General features: G+C 41.6%; 2 protein-coding genes across 2 annotated transcripts in view; both read right to left on the bottom strand.

Annotated features, from left to right (window-relative positions):
• Window positions 1-100: 100 nt before the first annotated feature.
• On the bottom strand, window positions 101-17,761 carry LOC129702927 (uncharacterized). The gene is made up of 2 exons (XM_055645028.1): window positions 16,977-17,761; window positions 101-1,991 (listed from the first exon to the last, which is right to left on the bottom strand). Exons 1-2 carry the CDS (start codon window positions 17,000-17,002, stop codon window positions 1,244-1,246), a joined length of 774 nt encoding a protein of 257 aa, XP_055501003.1. The 5' UTR covers window positions 17,003-17,761; the 3' UTR covers window positions 101-1,243.
• Window positions 17,762-22,429: 4,668 nt separating this feature from the next.
• The window catches only part of chd1l (chromodomain helicase DNA binding protein 1-like), a 57,601-nt gene continuing 52,085 nt past the window's right edge, over window positions 22,430-27,945 (bottom strand). Inside the window, exons 23-25 of the mRNA XM_055645024.1 lie at window positions 26,973-27,180; window positions 25,007-25,090; window positions 22,430-22,992 (exon numbers count right to left, since the gene is read on the bottom strand). Coding sequence (XP_055500999.1) covers window positions 22,864-22,992; window positions 25,007-25,090; window positions 26,973-27,180 — 421 coding nt within the window. The 3' untranslated portion in view covers window positions 22,430-22,863. The remainder of the gene's footprint in view (window positions 22,993-25,006; window positions 25,091-26,972; window positions 27,181-27,945) is intronic.

Genomic DNA, 27,945 nt, shown 5'->3' with positions numbered 1-27,945 from the left:
CTCCTACAGGGAACCTCAGTAGTGATGGGGCTTCCCCTTCCCACTCTTTCAACCAGGTTACCCTGACCACACACCCGGGGTTTTTTAATTTTTTATTTTTTTTTATTTTTTTAAATATAAAAGAGGTGCCGGAGTGGCGTTCCGGTGAGCTCTGGCAGCACTGCATCCCTGGTTTCCCTACATCAGAAAGGATAAACTTTTAACAGAGTGAGTAGTGTTGGTTTACCAGATTTATGACTGGCATAAAGGAAAGGGGACACATTGTCATATGGGAAGAGACGGACCAGACTGGGTATGTACTCACCAACCTAGAAGAATGAGATGTACCCTCACTGAAACACACACAAGATCAAACAAGAACATATCGAATGGTGGAGTGGGTAAGAATGGCCCTTTGACCACATCCCCCTCCCATTTCTTATATGGGTGGAGAAGAGAAGGATGTTATTCGTGTGAAACATTCAAACTACAGGACCCTGTTAGATTGAAAGGCCCATTTTTATATTGCTACAGCGCAATCACATTTAACCAACAGCTTCACAACCATACACGCTCTTTGGAAGATAACATGTATAACAGTACAGGTACTGACAGATTAAAACACTGGAATATTTTCCCCCCTCCCCACCTATTCTTATCTATTCCCACCTCCCAGACAAACACAATTTGAACGCAAGGATTAAAATTTAGAAATTTATCAAAAGTTGATTTCCAGCAATGGAAAATGAAAATTACTCCAGAAAGGCAGAATGGTTGGACAGGCCCTGGATGTATTTTAGCATCAGTGAGCTTTTGAATAGAAAGCAAGTAATGGTGAAGACACAAAAACAAAGATAAGCACAAAGAGACGTAGAATAAACATTCAGGTCATGCTTCATAAGTCTGACATTTCTTTGGACCATGACTTAATTGAAGCACGTATCATTGAAACATGTTCAATACAGTAGGCGGTGGAAAATACACTATTGAAGCTGCTTTCCTTCAGAAGGGGCAGTAACTAAAACCAAGATACTCCTTGCACACAAACTATGTAAAAGATCACACAAAAGGAGCATCTCCTTGGTATTCCCTACGACCAACAAAACTGACTACCTTACAGCTATACTGTGAACATGCTATGCACTAACCTGCTACTGTGTTTGCCTTCAAACATAATGACCACACCTCAAAAATAATTGCTCATTGGCTGCTTTTGGAATTTCACATGGAGTAAAAAAAGATCAAATATTTGACTAGCTAGTCTTCAAAGCAGTTGTGCACCACTTTTACTCCGCAACAACCAATGCAGCTCTGACAACCAATGACAAAATAATGTACATAGTAATACAGACACTCTAACTGGTACAGAATCTTTTTCAATCAATTCATTATGCTTCCTTAGTATATTGAAAAGAAAATTCCATAGGTAACCTGGTGTCCCAAAAGGGTTGTGGTCCACTCTGGCAGGAAGACGACGAGGTTCTGGAACATACACCGAAACACCAGGTCGGTAACTGCTCTGTTGCAAAACAGGACTGTGCGGTCGAACTTGATAAGACACCAAAGGATACCCTGGTTCAAGATGCGTCAGTCCAAGCGTGCCATGTAATGATGGCGGTACAATGCTTCCATTCTGCGGTGAGCGAGCCATGCCGGTACTCAGCAATGAGTTGTCAGCAGGTTCAGAAGTATAACCTCCCATGGAGAAAGAAGAACAAGGACCGTGCCAATTTTCAACATATCGTGCCGGGGATCCGCAATAGTTATTCAAGTGTTGAAATGGAGTGGCAGCGTTAGTACTGTCGACACCTTTAGAGAAATCTGTAGAACATGCTGAGGACGATGAGAATTGTCCAAAATGATCACTGGAGCAGCAATTGCCTGCCACTGGCCTGTAATGCCCAGATGATGCGATCTGCGATCTTGAAGGAAAACTTTCGCTGTCAGTTTCATCGTTTTCCTCTGGTCTGTTCTGAGGTGTATTTGCATGTTCTCGAGAAGAATTTGGACATCTGCAGAAATATTTTCAAAAAGTAGATAATGTCATAACAGAAATTTAAACATTCACAGAATATAGCACTTCAACAGTTTAAATATACAATGGATTTTAATTTTTAGAGCAGGAATATGCAAGAGAACATAACACCATTCAATAAATACAGTAAAACAATATAGCCCTTGAAAAAAAATAGGTAATTCATAAACATTCTTTCAACCTTTTTGCACAAAAAAAAAACTTGAGGTAACTTAGGGATGGGTCAGGCAGCGAGAGGAAGGGCGAGCAAGAGATAGCTAGTGAAGTGCATCCAGCTCAAGAAGGGTTGATCGGCAAATGAGGAAGGTACAGGGAGAAGGGTGGAGATGGTATTTCAATATTTTTTGTATTTTGACCTGATCACTTGATCATGAAACAGTAATGATTAAAGATCGATAGCATTCCCACTGATCCGAATACCTTCCCAAAGAACTGGCAGAGTGGGCTTGGGAGAGAGCTAGGGATGTGGATTTCTAGGAAATTCATGTTTGGAAACCATTCATGGGTGAAATACATAATTCCAGAATCAACACCAAGGAGTAACTGCTAATTTAACAAAGACTGTTAAATCCAACAGAAGAGAAAAATGGACAAAGCTTCAAGGAAAACAAAGATGCATATCCTTTATGGAGATAGTTTTGGAGATTCAAGAGACTGCAGTTGCTGGAATCCTGAGCAAAAAGCGAAGTGGGGGAAGAACTCAGAAGGTAAGGGAGCATCTACAGAGGGAAAGGGACAGATGATTTTTAGAGTCAAAACGTTCTTCAGTGTTTGGCTTATTGGGGACAACAGGCAATGAGAATTCCACACCCAAAATAAAACAGGTAAAATAAAGTATGCATAAAAAGGATGTAGAGGACTGCAGATACAAGTGAGAGCACGAGAAATTTTTAATTGGAGGCAAGTACTGAGTCTCAAAGAGGCCTTTGCAAAATGCCAAAAGAAACAGGAGAGCTATAAGGTACAATAGCAAAACCATTTTCACGTAAAGGGTGGTGGGTGTATGGAATGAGCTGTCGGAGGAGGTAGTTGAGGCAGGGACTATCGTGACATTTAAGAAGTAACTAGAGGGGTATATGGATAGGACAGGTTTAGAGGGATATGGACCAAAAGGAGGCAAATGAGACTAGTGTAGCTGGGACGTGTTGGTCGGCATGGGCAAGTTGGGCCAAAGTGCCCGTTTCCACACTGCATGACTCCATGAAAGCAAATGAATGGTGAAGGGTTGCTAGGAATGCAGGGAGCACAGAATTTCAGAGTAATGAAATGAAAGACAGTATTGCTGGATAGGAGAAGGCATGAAAGAAGAAAAGTAATATCATTAGAAAGCATATCTCTAGACTGGTAATTGATTGCAAACATTGAATCTTGGAAATTATGGGTTAGATAAGCTTGATTAAATGAGTTATGTAAACAGAGACCATATTACACCGTGTGACCTTGTCAGCATGATGCAATATTTGGTCATAGGCACGAGCGCCTGTTTTTCTATTGTAGTAAACGTGCCAGTGAACTATCAAATCAACGTTTGCAATAATGGTGGCCAACGAGAGAAGTCAAACAATATACAATAAAGGTTACCATGGTACAACATGTAAACATCACCAAAACATAGTGAGCCAGAGAATGGCATAAACTGCTTATGTACAGGTAATCACGTTTGTATTCACAATCGTATATTTCATATTTCCTTTTGACATAGGAGGGTAATCAGCCCATTAACTCTATTCCAGTTCTCAAAGCAATTCCATCAATCCCACCCGTCCACAATTCCTACCAACTCCACTCCAATCATTGAACCAAATGCCTACAAAAGGAGTAATTTACTACAGATAATTTACTGCACCTAATAATCGGCACATCCTTGACATGTAGAGGAAAAAAAGAGCACCGAGAGAAACCCGCATAGTCATGGAAAGAATATACAAAGACCACACAGACTCAATGTAATCCCACATAGCTGGAGTTGTGAGGCAACATCACTGTGCCAACCATCAATACTTTGGGGTTTGAAGTTGTCTATAATAATCATTGCAATCCGTGCAAGAAGAGTGAGAACAGACTGGGTGGTAACATTTCATCACATTACATGCAAATCATTGAAACGGGTCTCTTGCTCATTCTAAATCTCAAACATTTTTGTAACAGAAACCCAAAATGTTATTGGTCACCATGTCAAACTTTGAATACCCGAAGTTTACAGTTGAACAAATGGACCCTTAGAACAAGCCCATGACCAGTCTTTTGCAAGAAAATTAACTAAATGTTAACCTCCTTAAAAATATATAGGTATAGCTCCAAGGCCACATACTCCGCACAACTAACTTAACGACACTTCCAGCCCTGATGCCGGGTCCCAACACGAATCATTGGCCAGCGCTTTGCCACCTGACAGGCTGTGTTACTCCACCAGTTTGATTATTGCTCCATACTCTAGCATCACAAATCATGTCTCACTTTGTAGTTTCTTTTATATCTATCATACACAAGTATGAGTTATATTGCTCATAATGAGGATTTTTGTAATGCAAACTAGCAAATGCGTCTCTTCAGCATTTAGATCTCCCCTCAATTTTTTTTAGTACAATTGCCACAAACTACCAGTCATCGTTTTCTCTGAAATTCAACATTTTTAGGATGTTTTTTTTTCTGGTTGGGAGAGAGCAAGTCAAGTAGAGTTTGGTGTCCTAGTGTAGTGAGATAGAGGTACAATGACAATCCTGCTTGCAGCATCATCGCAGGGCCATAAACACAAACAACAGACAAAGCACCAATTATACATAAATTCTACAAAACTGTGAAAATAAATAGACCGTGCCATCAACAAAACACAATTAGAAACCAAGTCCATGAAGTGCAAGAGGCGTAGTGTTCCACTGCTGAGGTAGGATTATGGTTGTGCATGAGTAGGAAGGAAGAAGGAAGTAGGAAATGACTCTGAAGAAGGGTCTCAACCTGAAATGTCACCTATTCCTTTTCTCCAGAGATGCTGCCTGACCCGCTGAGTCAGGCACAGATATCGCTATCAAAACATTTCTTGCCGGCCACGTCAAGAGTCAAGAGTCAATTTAATTGTCATTTGGACCCCTGGAGGTCCAAACGAAATGCCGTTTCTGCAGCCATACATTACACACAAATAGACCCCAGACACAACATAATTACATTTAACATAAACATCCATCACATAACTGTGATGGAAGGCCAAAAAAGACTTATCTCTCCACTGCACTCTCTCCCCCCCGATGTCAGAGTCAAAGTCAAAGCCCCCGGCTGGCGATGGCGATTGTCCCGCGGCCATTGAAGCCACGCCGGGTGGTGCGAGGTCGCACACCGGGTCCTGGTGTTGGAGCCCCCGGTGTGCGCTCGCAAAGTCCCGCGGCCGTTCCAGCCGCGCGGGGCAATGGTGTTAGGCCCCGCTCCAGGAGCTCTTCGACCCCGCAACTCGGGCGGGAGAATTCGCCGTTGAGGAGCCCCGAAAAGCGGTCTCCCTCCAGGGAGCCGCGCGGGGTCGTCCGAGCCGTCCGCAGACCCGCAGTCGCAGCCTCCGACTCAGCAGCAGCATCGGCAGCAGCAGCAGCAGCGCACCTCCACCGCTCCACCCGCTCCGGTCTCGGCCAGCTCCGCGACGGCAACGGTAAGTCGGCACCAGAGTCCCCGGCTTCTACCCGTTGGAGGCCGCTCCTCGTTGCGGCCTCAACGACACCTGAGACCCGACGAAGAAAGGTCGGGTCTCCAGTGCAGGGAGAGACTCAAAAGTTTCCCCCCCCCCCCCCCCCCCCCCCCCACACACACACCCCCAACATAAAATAACAAAAACTACACAGAAACACAGACAGAAAATAACAAAAACGCGGACAGGCTGCAGAGGCCGCTGCTGGCCAGAGCCGCGCCGCCTACCGGAACCCACACACACATGCACACGCACACACACACATGCACACCGCACACACATGCACACGCGCACACATACGAGGCTTCGGCTGTGGGCCCTGTGGACGGTAACATCGGAAGCCGACCTGGTTGGTGATCGACTCCAAACTCCAGCAACAGTAGATGTACTTTTAGTAACATCCACCTAACTAGTTCCTTCCCTGCTCTCATGGTTCTGAATGATTAAAAAAAAAAAAAAAAAAACTGGTATGCTTTTGCAAACTCTGCAACTATGATTGAGCACGCCCAGGATTGACAGAGGTCACATGCTTACGTTAATATTAACCTTTTTTTCACCCAGTTTTATTCCACCAGGAAGGTAAGACCTCCCACTACCTGCAACCTCCAGCAACCACCTTCAACTAGCATCACAACCGGTTTCAACTAAAAAAATTACCGATTTGAAAACGGCAACCTATTTTTAGTCAAGGCCGGTTTTGAATTTTTTGAAATAATCGCCAGAACATAGAAGAATCGGAAACCACTTTCTACCATTAGGGAGATGGACAAAAACCTCCGGGAACCTCATGGAAACCTTGGGTGGGGTGCAAAGTCTCCAGAGGTTTCCGTTCAGGTTTCCCAAGTGGGACAGGGGCATACGTACTCACTGAGAAACTACAGAAAGATACTGATGACAAGATCTAACTTGAGTCTCTGTTGCAGAGGCAATGATTTGTATGAACACTGTTCCAAAATAATCTTTCCTTTCTAAATCAGTATTAAATATATTGTTTCATGATCTCCATCTGCTCTCACTTAATTCATTATTTCTTCAAATTATCAAGGTAGAATCTGAATGCTTGCAGGAGGTTGACTGTTATAATCTTTACCTTATAAAATACGTCTACACTTCTAAAAGATGATGACATTATTTTTGCCAAATACCAGAGATATTTACCTCCCATGCTGCTCGCAACGTCGGCCACCCCTGGCTTGCCCTCGCTTTCTTGCCGCTGGATTTAATTTTACATGCAAGTAGATTAAACAATAGTTTCCAATTTTTAAATGTTTCCCAATACCAGACATTTACAAATGGTGAAATGAGCCAGTGCCTGATGCTCCCAGGGTGGTAGTGTTTACCAAGACCAGATCACCATTCTCTACTCTGCAATGTAGATAGTCAGAGAGACAGCAAGCATAGAAATAGGCCCTTCAGTCCAACTTGTCCATGCCAACCAAGATGCTCCATCTACACTAGCCCCACCTGCCCATATCCCCCTAAACCTTTCCTATCCATGTACTTGTTCATATGCCTTTTGAATGTTATTATAGTACCACATCAAGTGGAGGTCCTCAATAACTGGATCCTGTGGGCCCACAATAGGTCAATGTCACCATGGGTATCAGTGGAGCAAGCCACATCGAGCATGAATTATTCCATTAATTCCACTCAGATTTTCGCTGACTGCCTAATCCCTGTATTCCCATCACTTTGACTCTTTTTCCAAAAAGAAATGTGCTGTACTTCTGATCATCTCCTACTCATGTAGAACTTTCACTAAGCCTCAGCTATGTGTCTGTCATTACATCTCGTGTACGTCTTTTAGCTGACAGTGATCCCTTTTTTTTTTTTTATAATGTTTTCATGCTGCCAAATGTTTCTGACTCCAAGATCATGTTACATTTTATTCTGTGGCATTTATACCTCAATTAGGGATGTCAACGGTCCCGTATTGGCCGGGACATCCCGTATACTGGACTAAATTGTGTTGTCCCATATGGGACTGCCCTTGTCCTGCATTTGACTGCTATTACTCGGGTCGAGGGAACCTCTGGGTCGGAGTGCCGCGTTCAGCCCGCCTCACCCGTCCCGACTTAGTGCAGCCCATGGAGTGCAGCAGCAGCGCCTCGCCCATGGCCCCTTTGGTCGCCAGCCCGTTCAGCTGTCTGACCTTCGCTTACCCCCCCGACACTGCCACCCCTCCTTCTCATGGTTGATCAGCATGGCTGATCAGCACCCGGGCCAAAACTCCTCAGCTGGCCCGCCGGCTGGGCTTTGTGTACAGTCCAGCAACAAGGCCAACTCATCATTCACCCAGCCACGGCTGAGTCGGTCAATGAATTGCCATCGGGAATTTGTCCCTTATTTTGACCTTTTGTCCATTATTTGGGTGAGAAAGTTGGCAACCCTAACCTCAATATTGATCAAAGTTAATTTCCTTGCTGTTAAGAGAGATATAAATCCATTTTGAATTTGCTACAATAATTAATGCTTTCAAAGACATTTTGAACTCTAACATTTATTTAACACAAGTGGAGAGCCCAATTCATTTTCTTTTAGAGCAAAATTACAAAGTTGACTCACAATGAAACCAGGCTTCCTTTACACACTGGGTTAAGAAACAGCTATATTTTATTTACCAGATCTGACGAACATTCCTGTTTCCTCACATAGACTTAATATTTCTTCATAATTTTCCTCAGTTTGACAGCTTATAACATTTAGCAATCGCTATACATGTTGCCAATGATACATAACATAATCTTGCCACACTTTATAATAGGAGATAGATATCAGCTTCAGGAAGTGGAGTGGAGTACATATCCCAGTCTGCATCAAAGGTGATGAAGTGGAGATCGTCTAGAGCTTCAAGTTCATTGGGGAATTTGTCCTGGTCCAATTATGTGGATGCTGTGGCCAAGAAAGCACAACATCTCTCCTCCCCCAGAAGACAAATGACATTTGCAAAGTGTAGAATTACTCACTTTCTACAGTTGCACCACAACACAGTTTGGTGCAGCAACTGCTTTGCCTAAAGGGCCTGTCCCACTTACGGGATTTTTTCGGCGACTCCCAGCGACTGTCGCAGTCATAGCAGGTGACCAAAAAAAGCAGCGACTGGACTCCCCGCCGCCCCCCACCACGACAATGTCTACGACAAGCTATGACAACCTACCACATAGTCGACATCAAGCTGCGGCAAGGTACCGACAACCGGCGACCCATTAGGACGTCCACCTACGACCACACCTATGACAACCTACGACCACCAAAGTCAATCTACGTCCACACGCGACAAGCTACGACAGAAATTTAGTTCAGACAAGTTTAGAAATTTTTGCAAAGTAATTAAAAATAAATAACTGAAATATCACATTTACATAATTATTTTGGCAACGATTACAACCTCAAGTCATCTTGGGTATGACACTACAAGCTTGGCACACCTGTATTTGGGTAATTTCTCCCATTCTTCTCTGCAGATCCTCTCAAGCTCTGTCAGGTTGGATGGGAAGCATCGATGCACAGCTATTTCGAGGTCCCTCTAGAGATGTTCGATTGGGTAAGTCCGGGCTCTGGCTGGGCCACTCAAGGACATTCACAGACTTATCACAAAACCATTCCTGCATTGTCTTGATGGCGTGCTTAAGGTCGTTGTCCTGTTGGAAGGTGAACCTCTGCCTGAGGTCAGAACGCTCTGGAGCAGGTTTTCATCAAGGATCTCTCTGTACTTTGTTCCGTTCACCTTTTCCTCAATCCTGACTAGTCTCCCAGTTCCTGCCGCTGAAAAACATGATACTGCCACCACCATGCTTCACCATGGGTATGGTATTTGCCAGGTGATGAGCGGTGCCTGGTTTCCTCCAGACATGACACTTGGCATTCAGGCCAAAGAATCTTGGTTTCATCAAACCAGAGAATCTTGTTTCTCATGGTCTGAATCCTTTAGGTGCCTTCTGGCACACTCCAAGCGGGCTGTCATGTACCTTTTACTGAGGGGTGGCCTCCATCTGGCCACTCTACCATAAAGGCCTGATAGGTGGGGTGCTGCAGATATAGTTGTCCTTCTGGAAGGTTGTCCCATCTCCACAGAGGAACTCTGGAGCTCTGCCAGAGAGACCATTGGGTACTTGGTCACCTCCCTGACCAAGGCCCTTCTCCCCCGATTGCTCAGTTTGGCCTGGTGGCCAGCTCTATGCAGAGTCCTGGTGGTTTCAGAATTCTTCCATTTATAAATGACGGAGGTCACTCTGCACTTCGGGACCTGAAATGCTGCAGAAATTGTTTTATACCCTTCCCCAGATCTGTGTCTCGACTGGTCTAATAACAATTCCTTCGTCTTCAAGGCTTGGTTTTTGTTCTGACATGCACTGTCAACTGTGGAACCTTATATAGACAAGTGTGTGCCTTTCCAAATCATGTCCAATCAATTTAATTTACCACTGGTGGACTCCAATCAAATTGTATAAACATCTCAAGGATAATTAATGGAAACAGGATGAACCTTAGCTCAATTTTGAGTGTCATAGCAAAGGGTCTGAATACTTATGTAAATGTGATATTTCAGTTATTTATTTTTATTTACTTTGCAAAAATTTCAAAACACCTCTTTTCGCTTCTTCATTCTGGGGTATAGTGTGTAGATTGATGATAAAACATTTTTTAATCTATTTCAAAATAAGGCTGTAACAAGTGAAGAACATACCTGAATTTCATACTTCAATGGGAGTTAGGAATTAAAATCTGGCCAAATGTCTCAAATAAAATATTTTAATTTTTAGATTTTTAAATGCCACCCAAAGGGCAATTAAAAAAATCAATGGGTCAACAAGATCAGTCTGAAGAAGGATCCCAGCATGTGCTGTTCCTTGTATCTACTGAGAACAAGATCAGGATTCCTTTGATTTTTGCCTTTCACACATCAGCCAATGCATCCAGCACATTCTTTTTCAACATTCCTGCCAGCTATAATGTGATCCCTGTCACATCGTTCCCTCCCCACCCCTCTGGTTGTTGCATGGAGATCAGACTAAAATTACAACAACAAAAATATTGAAAATGTCCAGAGAATGTCCTTTACCTTTTACTCCTATGGAAACACTTTAATGCAAGATCTGAATACATAGTCATGGTTTATTGCTGTTTAACTGCACTTTGAACGTGCAATAGGTTAATCTTTCCACCCATTTTATTAGTTTAAACATCAACTGCATGAAGTTTTAACATTAATGCTAGCAAGCCCATATTGATGTTTGTTTCCATATAAAGAAATCACAAATAAACTTCAATACATTAACATTAACTGCCAAGTTCCCATAATCTCTTCAACCCCTTTTCACTTGATCGCCTAACAATGCATTTTTTACTGAATTTACATTCTCTAGCTTTAGACTCTAGCTTTGCAGGAAAAGACTCTGGCAATTCATCTTATCTCTGCCTCTCATAATTTTATAATCCTCAATGGACATGTCCTTTTTTCAGTTGAGTCAAAGTGATCAAAGGAAATTGAACGAATACGAGTGAAAAACATGAAGAAAAAGAGTATCATGGTAAAAGTATCATGGCTCAACTGCTCTTGAAAGAGCCTGCATAGCCAAAATTAACTGAATAGTCTCCCTTGTCCAATGGTTATTATTTTAACAATATCAACCTTTTGCGGCACCTTGCGTTCAACAAGCCTTGGGCATGTCATTCCTGTATTAAATTCCAATGGCAATTCCTTTTTGCCATTTCCCCTGCCTCTCACCAGTGTTTTGTACTTGGCTTATGTCTTCTAAAGGTCATATTATTGTGGTATCATCGTAGCATGTTTGATGAGGCTGGGGTTTAGAACGAGGTTTCACAGTGTCAGGGTATGCAATAAGACATTTGGAAATGAATGAGAAGTTTTTTCACTCATTTGGTGATCTTGTACAATTCTCGATCACAAGTTACTGGACATTTCTAAGAAGGACAAGTTTTCAAAGGATATGGGGAGGAAGTTGAAATTATGACTGAGGTATAAGATCAGCCATGATTGTAATGAATGGTGGAATGGATTTGAAGGGCCAAATGATCACTGTTATTTTTTCGCATTTTGTTAGTATCCTTCGTTCTGGGTATAGTTCTGAATCATTCGGCAGTTAATGTGTGAATGTTTTAGCGATATCAATCTTCACTTTGAACCATGACCTCGATGTAGATTTTTGAGCTGTCACATAACCAATTTATTCAAAAAGAAACATCAATGAGTTTTCCGATAAAACACTTCTCCCATAAATAGCAGCCCAATAACAAACTTTTGTATTAATTTATTGATTGAAGGATAACAACCAGAACTCAATTGTCTTTCAGATAATAATGTAGGATGCTTCATACTTGTTTAAGAAGAACAGGGCTAACATTTCACAGTTTTATCCAAATGATGGCACTACCAATAGTACACCATTCTGATAGTATTGTTTTCGTGCAGATATTCTGTTGGCCTAGTTTTGTGTGAATGAGTCTCGAGAGTGGGAGTTAAACCTACAGTTTTCTGATTTGTGCAAGAGTGCAACTAACTGAGGCAAATCTGGCACTTTGAATATGCTTTAATTATTTCCCCATGTAAATGTTTTTGTCTTTCAATTTTTGTTTAATTGTAGTTATAGCTGTATTTTTTTTGGTTTGGTGTACTTTTTTTTCAAAAAACATTGCTCGAATACTAGTGAAGGATGTGGTTTCCTGTCATAGAATCTGCATCATTCTTGTTAAAGTTTGGTTGAGTTTGATGTGGAAATTGGTCCAGGCATTTTAGGGGCTACACTTGCGGGTAAAAGTGAGATTTAATAACCTCCTCACACTTTCCACCATTTCAAGATCTTTCTGTTCCCTTGCTCCAACCTGCTTTTCTTTCAAATTTGCAGGTATGGGCTCGATTAATTATAATAAGGTGAGAAGTGAATCCCATTCGCTGACATTTTGGATGTCCTTAAACGAAAAGCTTCATCTCAAGAATAGATGCGGCAGAGATATGAAGAGCCAAGTTCACGGTGCATATTATTCCACATTGTTGTGCATTTCTTTTTGTAAACAGTTCAAACTTTTCAATGTCAGGTAGAACAGCTATGAATTATATAAGTATTTCTTCACAACTGGCAATTTCACAGAAATACCGTGAAACAACAAACACCTAACGATTAGTTACTAAGCAATGGTAATGTACTAGCACAAATAAAAGGACAACACGACAGACATTTATTGCTCAAATTCTCAATGGAGAATAGAAAGCAAAGCTGGTAAAATGATTCCTCATAAGTTTAAAAATTACACAAATCATAAATTAGCACCAATGCTGTGCCAAAATAAAAATCATAACTCAATGTCCCCAACTAGCCCATTTTCTTCCAAATGCAAAGAAATCCTATCGCGAGGAATCCATTCCACTGATGTCAGCTATTGATTAGTTTCAACGTATACAGACATCTGGCATTTTATACAGCTTTTTTAAAACTTGACGTCTGAATGTTACTTGTCAAGAAGTTTGTCATTCATTCCTCAAGAAATTAAAAGAATCATGCACCATTTTTTTTTAACTTTGCACCCTCCCACCCCCTCCCCATAATGCTTCCTGTACCATAACTAGTTTGTTCACTTATAAGCGATGATATAATTTAAAGCAGGATCGTGAAGAACATGTAACCTGAATTATATTGTGCCAAGCGAAGTTGAGTTTATTGTCATATGTACAAGTACGGTGAGGTCCAGGTACGATGCAAGTTTGCAACAAAAACTGCAGTTAAATCTCTTAATGTGTTTTAAGGGCATGCCATCAAACCCAAGCCATAGGATGGCCTAAAGTATTTTGGAGGATATTAAAGGAAGGAGTCAAGGGGATTTAGACGTGCAATTCCAAAACCCGGATCCTCGGCAGCTACGAGCAACGCTGCCATTACTAATTAAATTGCAGGAATAATCAAGAGATCAAAATTGAAGGAATACATTTATAAGGACTAAGGCTCTTGGAGGATAATATTACAGAGATAGGGAGTGGCAAGGAGTTGCATGAAACTGTAGATACTGAAATCCCGAGCAAAAAATAAAGTGTTGGAGGAACTCAGCGGGTCAGACAGCATCTGGGGAGAGACTGGACAAGCAATATTCCGGGTCAGGTCCCCATTTCAGATTGGGGGGGAGAAACTAGAGAGTTGGAATGTGGCAAGGCTGTGATTAAATGTAGTTTGACACTTGTCTTGGGATGAAACACAACACCAACATTCGAAAAGTCTTGTTCAGCACAGGACAGTCACAAGGGAAAGGGATAGAATTACTTGTGATAATAAAAACAGTTAACTAATGACTTGCAGGTCTTCAGAAATACCAACCATTTGAGATTAGTACATAAAAGAACCAACCAGGATAACACAATTTCTCATTATTAATTCTATTGCACTTATTAAAGTATGAATTGTTTCCCCAACCCCTATGATATAGCCATGAAATCATACAGCATGGAAACAGGCCCTTTGGCCCAACTTGCCCACAACGACTAACATGCCCGGTCTACACAGTCCCACTTGCCTGTGTTTGGCCCATATTCTTCTAAACCTATCCTATCCATGCACCTGTCCAAATGTCTTTTAATCTTTGAGAAGTTCAGCATGTCACCAACAACTCTCACCAATGTTTACAGATGCACTGTAAAAAGCATTTTATCGGATGCTTCAGGGCATGGTTTGGGAACAGCTCCATCCAAGACCACAAGAAATGGCAAAGAATTGGGAACACAAACCAACCTCCCTTCCATTGATTCGGTTTGGGCACGGTGGAGTCTGTACTCACGTCCTGCATAAACACGTGGTACTCCAACTGCAACTGCTCAGACAGGAAGGCTCTGCAGAGGGTAGTGAGGGGAGCAGAGAGGATCATTGGCGTCTCCCTACCCTCGGTATAAGAACTGTTCCAGAGCTGCTGTCTGAAAAAAGTTCTGAGAATAGCTAAGGACAAACTGCACCCCCTCCACACACACCTGGATCTCCTGCCATCAGGCAAGAGATACCGTAGCATCAAAGCCCGGACTACAAGACTGCTAAACAGCTTCCTGCCACAGGCTGTGAGGCTGCTAAACAGTCACTCTGTACACACAGTCACCTGATTCTGCGGCTTTGCACTGACATTTTTAATAACTCTGGCACTGGCCACTCAAATCAGCTGCCCTGGACATTTTAATGATTGGTTTTACTGTATTTTAATATTGTTGTTTTACCTGCTTTTAACTATTTATACTGTTTCATCAGGGACTGGCTTGTTTTTATTGTTATTATGTGTGAAATGTTTTAAGTTTCATGTGCGATGCTCCGGTATTCCCTGGGAAACGTCTTCTCATTTTGCACTGTACAACTGTTGCTTTGCAAGATGATAATAAAGGTTGATTTGATTTGATTTGAATTGATTTGATAGGGAGGTTGCACGGCAGTCGAGGTCACAAACCGTGACCCGTACTGTTGCCACGCAACGCCAACTGGAGTACACACGATGAACTGCAGGTAAGCACTTACCATTGTTTCTAGCGTAGCGGGCCAGTTAAAAGCCGCCGAAATGGTCAATGGTCAAATGGTCAAAGTTTCAGAAGTGATAAATCTGGCTGTAATTTTTTTTAAATCGCCCATGGTTCTCAAGTGAGTTGCTCAGAAATCGCTTCTGAAGCTAAATTTATCATTTTTTTTAAATCGCAAACTATACGTGGGTTTTGAATTACATTTTACTCAGATGCAAGCCAAGGAATGGCATAATTGTTAGCTGTTAATTTGGACATAATCGACCTCAGCACATTGACAATATCTTTGAAAGGGAGTGGGTGTTTAAGCTGTCTGGACATTTTATTATTTGCCAAAATATACATCTCAATAGCATAATGTTAGAATTCTAACTTACTTTTCCGCACCACTCGTAAGTCTGCCGATTTTTTTAATAACTTTAGCTTCAGAACGGTTTTTTTTTAATTTTACAGCCAGATTTATCACTTCTGAAACATTTTAGATGCCAAAGGAATCAAGAAAAAAACAAATAATGTCTTAGTTGAAGAAATGCAGTGAGCAAATGCGATAATTGCCAATATTTTCAATCTTGATATCTGCAAGGCCAATGTTCGCCAACCACTTTTAACTGTTGTTGTCCCTTCAGCTCTCACTTCTCTCTACCATAATTTCTCCTCACTTTTGGAATTCTGAAGTAGGATAAAATGTCTCACGCTTACCCCGAGTTTCACAATAATTTACAGCGCAAAAAATGACAATTTCGGCCGTTTTTAACAGGTAAGAAAGTACGCGTTTCGTGTATTAACAGTATGGAAGCTGCCATGTACTCCACATGGATTGAGCTGCTCCGTGCGTCACGCCCTTTGACCCGATGCCCTTATGTGCAACCCACCCACCCATACCCGCCACCACCCTTTGTATAAAAAAAGTTGCCCCTTAGTTTCCTATTAGATTTTTCCCTCTTCACTTTAAACCTATTTCGTCTAGATTCTTAATTCCCCTACTCTAGGGGAAATGGTGTATGTGAAACTTCAATTAAATATTCAAGCAATATTCATGATTAATTTAAAATCTTACGCTGTAGAATCACCCGGGTTATTAAAGTATTAAAAGGCCAGATAGCTTCATGACTCGGAGGCGCGGAGCCATCACTCTCACACCTTCAATCTACATAGGTGAAAGTGGTTGAAAGATGCGCCAACACTACTGGATATGAGTGATACATCTCGTATGTGTATGTGACAAATAAACTTGACTTGACTTGATACAATTGAATGTATAGATACACAATATTATATAAAAATAGTGTTTTTAATTCTGAATTAAGTGGGATTTTTTTGGAGGGCGGGGGTGGAAGGAGGAATTTCTCTAAACACCAGGGTTCTCGACTCCGATTGATGCAGCAACGTCTGTCTGTCTGTCTGTCTGCTTGTTGAGTTGCAGCTAATACACCCGGCATCGCCGGAGAGAGCTGCGCTGTGCCAGCCCGCAGGAGGCCTGGCGCGGCTTAGCGCCCCGAAAAAAAGCTCCAGAGCCCGTCTCGACGTCTTCACTTCATATGCCCACTCTTCTCACACGTTGGATTAACATTGGTAGACAAATAAACTAAAACATTGCAGTAGTAGAAATCCCCAATCCCTGTGTAATTTTAAACAAAAATCCCACAGGTGAGCACCACAACATTAAAATTCACATCTAAGAACGAAACGCCCTTGAATGATTTTGAGGGAATCGTGTCCGGAAGAGAAAGTAGTGAAACTTTGTATCTGGAGGAAAGGGGTGACAGGGGGATAAAAACAGCGCGCTGTCGCCTCACCTCAGGATCCTTACGGTGCTGCTCATGTCCACAGGTAGGGTCTGTTCCAGCAGCGAGTCGGTGCTCCCGTGCTTCGGTCTCTCACCTTCAGGTGCGGTTGGCGGCGCCGCCTCGGAGGTCGATGCTACTTGCTGCCTCCGACTGGGCGGATCAAGCTGCCTGATGTCAGCAAGCCCGGGCGGCTCGATCCATTGGCTGGGTCCAACTGCTAAATCTCCTCAACTCTCCCAAACAGTGAAACACTATCATCTGGATCCAACCTTGTTTTAACTCCAATTGAATTGCATGCAAAACGCAGTCTGCTCACAACTCGAAATTAATCCCCCCCACCTCCACACACTCTCTCTCTCTCTCTCTGTTTCTGTGTATCTTTAAGAAACGCAGCAACAGAACTGCAACCACAGCCCGGAAAACTACTTCCGTTCTGTTTCCAGAACTTCACGTGACAGCAGTCAGACTGTCAGCTCGACTGTTACCATGCCAAACAACAAATCTTATATTAAAAAAAAAACACCCGAGGGCAAAGTACACTGGCATCTCCAAACAAAGTTATTAGTTAGGAGGAATTTAATGGGCGATGTGAGTAAACCGGTGCCACTGCATTTTTGGTTGAATTTTGTTCAAGTTTAAGTTCACATTTATTGTCACATGCACCAATTGAGGTACAGTGATATTTGAGTTACCATGCAGCCATACAATTAAAAGACAATACACGACAGAACTTAACATAATCATTCACCACAGTGATCACTGTGATGGAAGGCAATAAAGTTCAGTCAGTCTTCCTCGTTTTTGTTCCCCATGTTCCTGATTTCTGCTAAGAATACGTCTGAGAAATTCAGATTTGTGTACCACGCCTTGATTTCTTAAAAAAAAAAAATAGCATTTCCTTAATAATGACTCACCTCATTGTCATACGAAAAATAATGAAGTCACCCTCCTTCTCTAAATCCCATCTGCCATGTGTCTGTCACTTGGCCAGTTGACCCATACAGATCTATAATCTCCATCTTGAGATTTTGTGGGTGACATTAGTTTTATAAATTTCCCAATGATGTATCACTTGTCAATTCCCCATGTCACCATTTATTATTGGAACCTAGTTTTCAATTTCCTTCAGCCTTTACATCATTTTTGATGGCCATCATTTCAATCAATGACTCAACTCTCCTTATCCCTTTGCTGACTTAATTCCAACCCTTTCTTTCCCCATTCATATAATTTTCCCCACTTATTTCTTTAGAAACCATTTGAATCACTTCTCATTCTCTACCATTCACTGAGTCACATACTATGGAAAGAGGCCTTTCAGCCCATCCAGTCCGCACCAATATATTTACAAAAATTCGAACTTATTTGCCTCACGTTCCCCTCAACTCTCCTAAGATTCTACCCGCATGAAATTGCAGAGAGTTGAAGATGCAGCCCAGTCTATTATACTGATCAGATGTCCCACCATTGACTCCATGTACACTTCATGCTGTCTAGCAAAAGCAGCCAACATAATCAAAGACTAGTCCCTGGTCATGCTGAGAGCTATATTCTGCAGTCTATATCTGCAGTTCTACCCTTTCTTCTATCTATTGTACTCAAATGTAAACTGATTGTATCTATATATGGTATATCTGATCATTTTGGATAGCATACAAAATGAAGCTTTTCACTCTAGCTCAGTACATGTTACACTAATAAACCTAAGCCATTATACCTAGTCACTCAGGGTAATTTATAGTTGCCAATTAACACACATCTCAGGGATGTGGAAAAAAACTAGGGCTCCCAGAAGAAACCCAGGCAGTCACAAGGAGAGCATGCAAACTCCACAAACAGCACTATAAATCAGAATTGAACCCAGGCTGTGATATTCGGCCATCTTTCTCAGTCCCTCTCCGCTCATCAGGTGCAGAGGATTCTTCCCATTAATGAAAAATAAAAGTGCTATTAGTGTTTAAAAAATGTTGAGAATCTCTTTCCTGTCAATCGCGCCAAGAAGGCCACGCCCCTTCCAGTGGGAGGGGGAGGGGTTATAAAACCCGGTAGTGTGGATGTGGCTCAGTCTCTGCAAGATGTGGGAGGGAGAGGTCATGACTCTATCTGAGCTGTGAATCAACTGAACACACTGAATGTCGATTAAACTGTGAGTCTGGTGTTTGTGTGGTGTTTATGTGGTCTTTTGGGGGTATTTATGGTGGTTTCACCCTGCTTGAAATGGTATGAAATTGCATTTGAATGTGGTGGCCTTGCACCCTGCATAAAATGGTATGAAACTGCATTTGAATTTGGTGGCCTTGCACACTGCTTGAAATGGTATGAAACTGCATTTGAATTTAGTGGCCTTGCACACTGCTTGAAATGGTATGAAGCCACTTAAATTTGGTGGCCTTCCACCCTGCTTGAAATTACATGAAACTGCACTTGAGTTTTGTGGCCTTGCACCCTGCTTGAAATGGAATTTCAAGGAATAGCCGCTAGTCAACTGCCAGCCCACCAGCCATGAGTGGGCTGCCTACACATCAGGCTTCAGTGACTGAGCTGCCACCGCAAGAATCAATTTGGTCCACAATGTTCATATTAGCCCTCTGGAAACCAGTCCCTTCAGCCCACAACAGCCACACCAGCGCTCCAGAAAGCCCCCACTGGCCACCAATATTGGAATTGGTGGAGAGGTGGAATATTCCATCGGGGCACTAGCCCTCCCGGGTGAACATTAGGCCCAATGGGTCCCACTTAGTCTAGTTTGTTATAAATCTGTATCATCCTTGACCCAAAGAACTGGTTTCAGAGAGAAAGTGAAAGATAAATATGTAACTTCCTGATTAGGTTACAGTTGGAGAATCTGAATAAATTCTGGGTAAAGAAAAATAAGACAATCAGACCTTTAGAAATGGTTTAGATATGTCAAATAATATTACATTCCAAGTGGGAAGGAAACTTCAAAAAGTTAAGATTGTTGAACAGAGAAGCCTATTAGGACTAATAAGTGTTTTTAGGGGAATGAAAAATAAAGAAAGGCTTGTGGCCCCTGGGAAATACATCAGTAAGCATGTGTCATAGACATACAGTGCCCTCCATAACGTTTGGGACAAAGACCCATCATTTATTTATTTGCCTCTGTACTCCACTATTTTAGATTTGTATAGAAAAAATCACGAGGTTAAAGTGCACATTGTCAGATGTTATTAAAGGCCATTTTTATACATTTTGGTCTCACCATGTAGAAATTACAGCTGTGTTTATACAGGGTCCCCCAATTTCAGGACACCATAATGTTTGGGACACATGGCTTCACAGGCTCAGCTGTGTTTAATTGTCTCCTTAATGCAGGTATAAGACAGTGCTCAGCACCTAGTCTTTCCTCCAGTCTTTCCATCACATTTGGAAACTTTTATTGCTGTTTATCAACATGAGGCCCAAAGTTGTGCCATTGAAAGTCAAAGCCTTTACTTATTTATTAATTAATTAGTTATTTATTAGTTATTTATTATGAGACTGAGAAACAAAAATAAAACTGTTAGAGAAATCAGCCAAACCTTAGGCTGACCAAAATCAACTGTTGGAACATCATTAAGAAGAAAGTGAGCACTGAGGTTGGTGGAAGTGCTTTACCTCCGCCCTTGATCCCATTCAAGGACCCAAAAAGTCCTTCCAGGTGCGACAGAGGTTCACCTGCACCTCCTCCAACCTCATCTATTGCATCCGCTGCTCTAGATGTCAGCTGATCTACATCGGTGAGACCAAGTGAAGGCTTGGCGATCGCTTCGCCGAACACCTCCGCTCAGTCGCAATAGCCAACCTTATCTCCCGGTGGCTCAGCACTTCAACTCCCCCTCCCATTCCGAATCCGACCTTTCTGTCCTAGGCCTCCTCCATGGTCAGAGTGAGGACCACCGGAAATTGGAAGAGCAACACCTCATATTTCACTTGGGCAGTTTGTACCCTAGCGGTATGAACATTGACTTCTTTAATTTTAGGTAGTCCTTACTGTCTCCTCCCCTTCTCAGCTCTCCCTCTAGCCCTCTGGCTCCTCCTCCTCCATTCTTCTTCCTGCTCCCCCACCCTCACATCAGTCTGAAGAGGGTTTTGGCCCGAAACTTTCACTATTTCCTTCGCTCCATAGATGCTGCCTCACCCGCTGAGTTCCTCCAGCATTTTTGTCTACCAACTGAAAAGACGATTGCAGTTTATTCCATCAATTATAAGTGTTAAAAGCTACAAGTATTTTGGCTTGTGTTTTTCTCAGAAATTTTATTCACTGAAATTTCTGACGTATTTTTGTATTTCAAGCTAAAAATATCCGATGGAAATAAGGGTGAAAATGGGCATGACTAAAATTCAAGGAATCGCTCAGCAAGTCAGAAATCATCTGATGGGGCAGAAACCATGGGGTTTTAATAGGATATACACCTTACATAAAATTATTAACTTTATTGTTGAGTCACAAGGTTTGCAACATGACTAGATAGAAGATACTGTGAAGATCCTCAAGTTTACATTGGGTTTCTTTGTAACAAGATAGAAGTCCAAAGTGGCAGTCTGTGGGCTGGTAATCGCTATTGTTGCTAATAACTCGTGTTAAGGAAGAAAGGCAAGAGACAGATAGGACTCAAATGTAAATGATAGTCTGGTGAAAATTACAGAAATTTGAGATCTGTTGAAAGGTCACTAAAGTGAAATGATGACGTTATCTCTCAGCACTGATGTTGCCTGGATTCTAAGTAGCTCAAGAACATTCATATGTGAAGTGGGAGAAAGTCATGATCAATTCACGTTGCCTTCAAACTGGCAATTCAAATAATTTGAGTGAGGCTGACTCATGGAAAATGACATTTCCTCTCATGCAAAATGCTGATATCCCAACAAGATGACATTTTTTCCTAGGTTGAAAATGTTGGTATTTGCTGCTTGTGTATCAGATTAATTGAGTAAGATGCCTCAGTCCATAGTTTTAATGTATAAAATTAAAATCAAATTGAGGAGTACATTATTTTGAGGATCTTGGATCAATGAAAGCTGATTTGGATTCGTCATGTTGGCCATACGAGGTGAGAGAATCGGGTTTGTGCTGCCTTGCTGCTCCAGTTATCTTGGTTCAATCCTCTACGTCTTCCGGTTTCCTCTTGTATCCCAAAGAAATAATGGTTGGTAGAATAAATGGCCACTGTAAATTGGCTCTGTTGTCGTCTCACTGAAAATTGCCCTGCAGTAGATCAAACGGCCACTGTAAATTGCCCCAGCTGAGTGTCAGAATCCAGAGGACGTATAGGGTGACTAATATGGAATTAATATAGTAGTTAAATGAAAGTTTAATAACCAGCCAGTCAGTGTAAAGTCAGCGGGCTAAAGGGCCTGTTTCGGTGTTTTACAACCTTATTGTATCAGTGACAAGTTAATTTTTGAGTCCAGCAGCTTTTATTATTGTTTTCTTACAATGCTAACCCACAAACCACATCGCATTGATTCAATTGCTTAATTTATTGCAGGAGTACTTAAATTCTCAACTTCTTGATTGCTGCTCCAATATGATAATTGACAGGTTTATCAAGCTTCCTGTAAGTTCACCAATTACATATCAAACTTCTTTATGATAGTCAACAGGTCATAAAGCTTCCAATTGAGGAAACATCAGTAAATATTGCAAGATTTTGCATTAAATTTTTTTTTTAAACTTGAAGTAGAAATTCTCCAGCAAATTAATGTAGTAATATGTATGTTTCAGTGTCAAATCAATTCCATAATAGCAAAAAGTCAAAAGAATTGAACTAGATATTCACAATTCTTTAATAAAGTGAACGATATAAGGATACCTATTGATTACACATTTACACTAGTCCCATATTTGCATGATACCTTCAAGGTGCTCCTTGAATGACCTTTGTTTATGTAAACATTAAAAATCTTTAAGTTTTATTTCATACATAAAAGTGTCAACTTTCTGTTGCTTTGAGAAACAAACTTTCAGCCATTGCACTTGGACCACGACTGCTTTGCAATTCTCTTGTAGACAGCTTTGCAATTCCTAGAGTCGAAACACACAATGTTATCTGATATTACGTTACACCACCACCCAATGGGCCAGAATGTGCTGGGTCTGACCCACACCCTGCATTTGCATTCATTTCTAATGGGATGCCCAGTTGTGTGACTTCTGGCCTTCTGCCTGTTTCACTGTTATGGAAATTTCACAGACAGAATGTGTGTGGGTGGCAGAAATTAAGATCCATGATATTCCAATAGGAGCAAAGAGGTCCTTCTGCAGAACCATGGGCCACAGTTTAAGAATACGGAGTAAGCCATTTAGAACTGAGGCGAGGAAACACTTTTTCTCACAGAGAATGGTGAGTCTGTGGAATTCTCTGCCTCAGAGGGCGGTGGAGGCAGGTTCTCTGGATGCTTTCAAGAGAGAGCAAGATAGGGCTCTTAAATATAGCGGAGACAGGGGATATGGGGAGAAGGCAGGAACGGGATACTAATTCGGAATGATCAGCCATGATCACATTGAATGCCCTACTCCTGCACCCTATTGTCTATATGTGATTTATGATGATCAGGCACATTTAGAAATGGCAGAAAAAATATCTCAGCAATTTTAAGATTTTTTTTTGCTTGTATACTACAATTATTTTTGTCACATTGCACAAGGACAATTAAAAGTATTGCAGTAATTAAAATAAACTGGCAAAAACCACTTGCTTTTCCTTACCCTTTTATTAAAGCACGCAACCCAACTCAAACAAATGGGGCTGCTCTAGGTAAAGCTGTGGGGCCCAACATGCAAAAAACCTGCCACTCAGCTCAGCAGATCACCAATAGCATGAGTGCTGAGCCTGAGTCCTGTGGCAATGGGAAGTCAGATGCATAGGCATGGAAGTCTGTTGCAAGCTGATACAAACATTGCAGCTAGCCAGCACTGCTTTCTCCATTCCTGCGTGATCTGCATTCTATTTGCAGCATTTAATAAAAAGGAACTAGTGCAGATATTGGTTTATAACAAAGATATACACAAACCGTTAGTGTCTCATTGGGTCAGGCAGCGTCTCTGGAGAAAATGGAGAGGTGCCATTTTGGGTCGGGACATCTGAAGAAGTTACCTATTGCATTCTATCCATTTTCACCATAAATGCTGCCCGACCATCTGAGTTACTCCAGCATTTTGTGCCCATCTCTTTTATTTCCATGCATCTTGCCATATTAGTTCAGATTTTCAACAACTGCAGTAATTTGGTTTCATATCTTCCTCATCACTTGCCTGCCATGACATGATTCTGGCCTTGTCCCCAGTAACTTTCTTGGCTGTTGCCTGAAGTGGCTGCAGGAAGTAAAATCCTGGAATCCTACTTGATTCCCCAAAGTCTACAGTCCTGTCAGGAAGACCAATATCTTGCACATCCACATTTCCGCCTGCCTAAACTCTACCCCGCTCTCATTGCTACTAAAACCCTGCTCTATATCTGGATCAATTCAAGTTTTAGATTCTTTATTGCAAATCCAGCTCGCACTATTTCCTTCGCTCCATAGATGCTGCTGCACCCGCTGAGTTTCTCCAGCATTTTTGTGTGTACCTTCGATTTTCCAGCATCTGCAGTTCCTTCTTGAACACACTATCCTGTATCAGTTCTCATAAAACAAAAGCCCACATTCCAATCCTTTCTGCACTTATTGATTTGGCATGATCTAAATCCTGGACATTTATTTCAATCGCTTTGTGGTCTTGAGTCAGTCTGAAACAAACATACTGATTAATGGCTATGTAAACAGACTGCATTCATGGCATATAAACAGACTGCATAACTCCTACCTTAGTTACTTTTAGCTGGGCCACTTTTCTCCTTCTTTCAAAACTATTTCTTGGGCACCCAACCTTAACTTTTTAACCTTCTCATATTTTTCCAATTTTTCTCCTCAAGTGAAATTACTTCAACACTAAATTTGCAGCATTGCACGAATACAAAAAAATATATAAGAATTTTAAAATGGAAATAGAAATAAAAAAGGATAAACTATAAATTTGCTATAAAACTAATGCTGTTTACCTGCACTTGGTTGGAATTGTCCACTTGTGCCACAATATGGGTGGTTCCAACACCAAAACTGCGATCCACATTACCATTATAAGTGCATTTTAATTAAGGAAAGTAATCAGCTCAAAGGAAAATAATAGACACAAATTAAAAGAATAGACCCAATATTTTCTTTAAAAAAAACAGATTTATGAAATTGTCTACATTGTTGGTATTTATGAAACTAATCTAATTACACTAGGAAAGTTGAGGATGAGTCGCTTTGAACCACAGCAGTCCAAAGAGCAGTCATTATGAAACAACTGATTGGGTATACAACTGATCAGGGATACGTCTTTGCTATGGGCGTGAATATCACATACTGGGCAGGGCTGGTAAACGTGCTGACACTAATTTTGGTCTCCATTCCAGGTTTATTTAATTAAGTGAATTTAAATCAGGATCATCTATCACTGTATTGAATAATGAGGCTAGAGTTGCCACCTGGCCCACTTAAACTTCTGTACAGAGTCTACAAGATTAATTTCCACCACTCTTTGCACAGTTTGTTCAACCACAAAATACAATTCATGCTCATGAGCGTGGACTTCCTTGATCTTGTCTGATCTGTATTTCCTCTTTTAATAAATTCTGGTAGTAGCATTATCATCCAATTATTTAAGAGTTCAAGTGTATTTTATAAAGATGTGATTATTGCTGGCCTATACTATTTAGAAGGCTTATTCATCTCTCTAATTAAGCTTCAACTGTATAGGCACCGGTGTTAATGTAAACCTGTTTAAAATCTTTACCAGGTGACAACTTCAAGAGAAATCTAAAGTATTTTCTAAAATATCTATAGACTCTTAAAGTAAAGCCTAAATGTAGGAAGCAGCACCACGACATAGCCTTTTATAACCTAACTTTTGACTTCATCAGTCACGAAAGACTTTGTGTCCTCCTCACTTCTGGCTGCCCATAGAAATCTCCCTCAGTCGCAAGCGTGCATGTAAGCCTTGATCTTTGTCAATGGATGCTCAGTAGATTAAATCTCACCACAGACATGCATAAAGCAAGACTGCATTATTGCCCCAAGATTGTTCAATCTTTATTGCTGCAATGTAGCACCTCGCATCCACTGGAGGTTAACTAATCTGCAGGACCAGTGAGAACCTTTTCAGCCCACATTGTCTCCACTCCAGGCTTAATGTCTCTTCAACATCAGTAGTCAAGCTGTAATATGTAAACAATGGTTGTAGTTTCTAGGGTGGGAGATTGCAACCTTCATGTGGTCCGCCCTGTTTCGACTAATGAAATCAACCCGACGTGCACAATCAAATAGAGCAAGTTGTCTGACTTTAGGCTGTGTACGCCATAAGCAAGAAGAAGAAGCAGTTTCAGAGGCCTATTTCCAAGTCACCTTCAATTTATTCAGTGTAGCATCTGAGAGGAAGGTAGCTCATACTTAATATCCACAACCATACCGTTCCTTATCAATCTGCTCCTCCGATAATGCGGACAACTCCTTATACATCAGGGGCCACTTCTCAGCGCAGGTAGACGTTGGAGGTGAAGCATACACTTGATTTGGGCAGCACATTGGCATAGCTAGTGGAGCCAGTACTTCACTGCACCAGTGGCCTACATGCAATCCCGACATCAGGAATTTGTTTGGAGTTTGCACATTCTCCCTACAACTTTCATTCAATTACGTGGGTTACCTCTGGATGTTCCAGTTTCCTCCCACATTCCTAAAGAGCTGCTAGTGAGTGTACTGTGGGTGTGGAGTTGATGAGAATGTGGAGAATATGGAATTAATGTAGGATGAGAGTAAATGAGTGGTTGATGGTTGGCGTGGACTCAGTAAGCTGAAGAGCCTTTTTCTGTGGCGAATTTCACTCTATGATTAGCTAATGGTTAGTTCAGGAAATTTGACGACCATTATATTGAAAGAAATAAAAACATTAGGCTTCTCTTACCGCAAAGTAAAAGGATATGTAATCAAATAACGGCTTAGCATCTTCTCTTCAGATATATTGAAAAAGTACACATTCACTCCAGTCATGAAATCTGGCAGAGTGCTTGAATTTCCTGCTGATTGCTCTGTCGTATTTTTGTTTCCTTTATCATTGTTTGCTGATGCTTTGATGGTAGAGCCCGGAGATCCAGAAGTAGATACAGTGGCCTGATGTCTTTTGAAATAATAGCTGGCATATTTTGTAAAGGAGTGAATCTTTGCTAAGATTAAGTTTGGTCATAAAAGAGACTCCTGAATAGAGTTAATTGCAAGCACTTTACTCTATGCTCTATCAAATCACAGTGAGCACTTAAATAAGTCAAGAAGGCTAAATTAATGTTTTAAATTAAATTCTTACTCCTGTATTGTAAAATCAGAAAACATTGAAAGTTCAATATCTATACTATTACTAAACTCTCATCTTGACCACTTCTGGTTTGCTTTTTTTTTAAATTTGCGCCACAACGGTACCCTTTATTGATAGGATTTTATCGCCACCTTACTTGCTGTTCTCCTCTACTCCAACCCACCAAGGTTTGTTCCGATCGGTGGAATTAGACAAAAGTTATGAAGGTTTAGGTTTAAAATATCGTGAGATCAGCTGATTGGTCTTCTCGCCTGTCAGTCACCATGAAGGTAACGCCCCTTCCGGCACCCGCTGGAGAATAAAGGGCCTGTCCCACGAGCATGCGACTCCATGCGGCAAGCGCGACCTAAGCGACTCCATGTGGCAAGCGCCACCTAACGTGGTCGCTTTAGTCGTATGGCCTCGCGGGGCCGGTCCAACTTCGATCGCCGGAGCCGTATGGAGTTGCGCAGAGCGGGTCCCAACATTGCGCGGGGCTCCAAAAAACTGACCATGTTCAAAAATTCCGTGCGTCAACGGCCTGCCGGCCCGCAGCTGCCTCGACGCTGTACGTCACGCGCGAACTTCCCGCGGACTTCGCTCAAACTT

The sequence above is a fragment of the Leucoraja erinacea genome, chromosome 13 (assembly GCF_028641065.1).
Source record: "Leucoraja erinacea ecotype New England chromosome 13, Leri_hhj_1, whole genome shotgun sequence".
Lineage (NCBI taxonomy): Eukaryota > Metazoa > Chordata > Chondrichthyes > Rajiformes > Rajidae > Leucoraja > Leucoraja erinaceus.
The sequence above is the reverse complement of the archived record's forward strand: the minus strand, read 5'-3'. Positions and strand labels throughout refer to the sequence as shown.

Coding starts and splice junctions, on each gene's coding strand:
- LOC129702927 (XM_055645028.1), bottom strand. CDS start 17,002: ATGAGCAGCACCGTAAGGATCCTGAG. Junction 1,992..16,976: donor AGCACCGTAAGGATCCTGAG/GTGAGGCGACAG, acceptor ATATTTCTGCAG/ATGTCCAAATTCTTCTCGAG.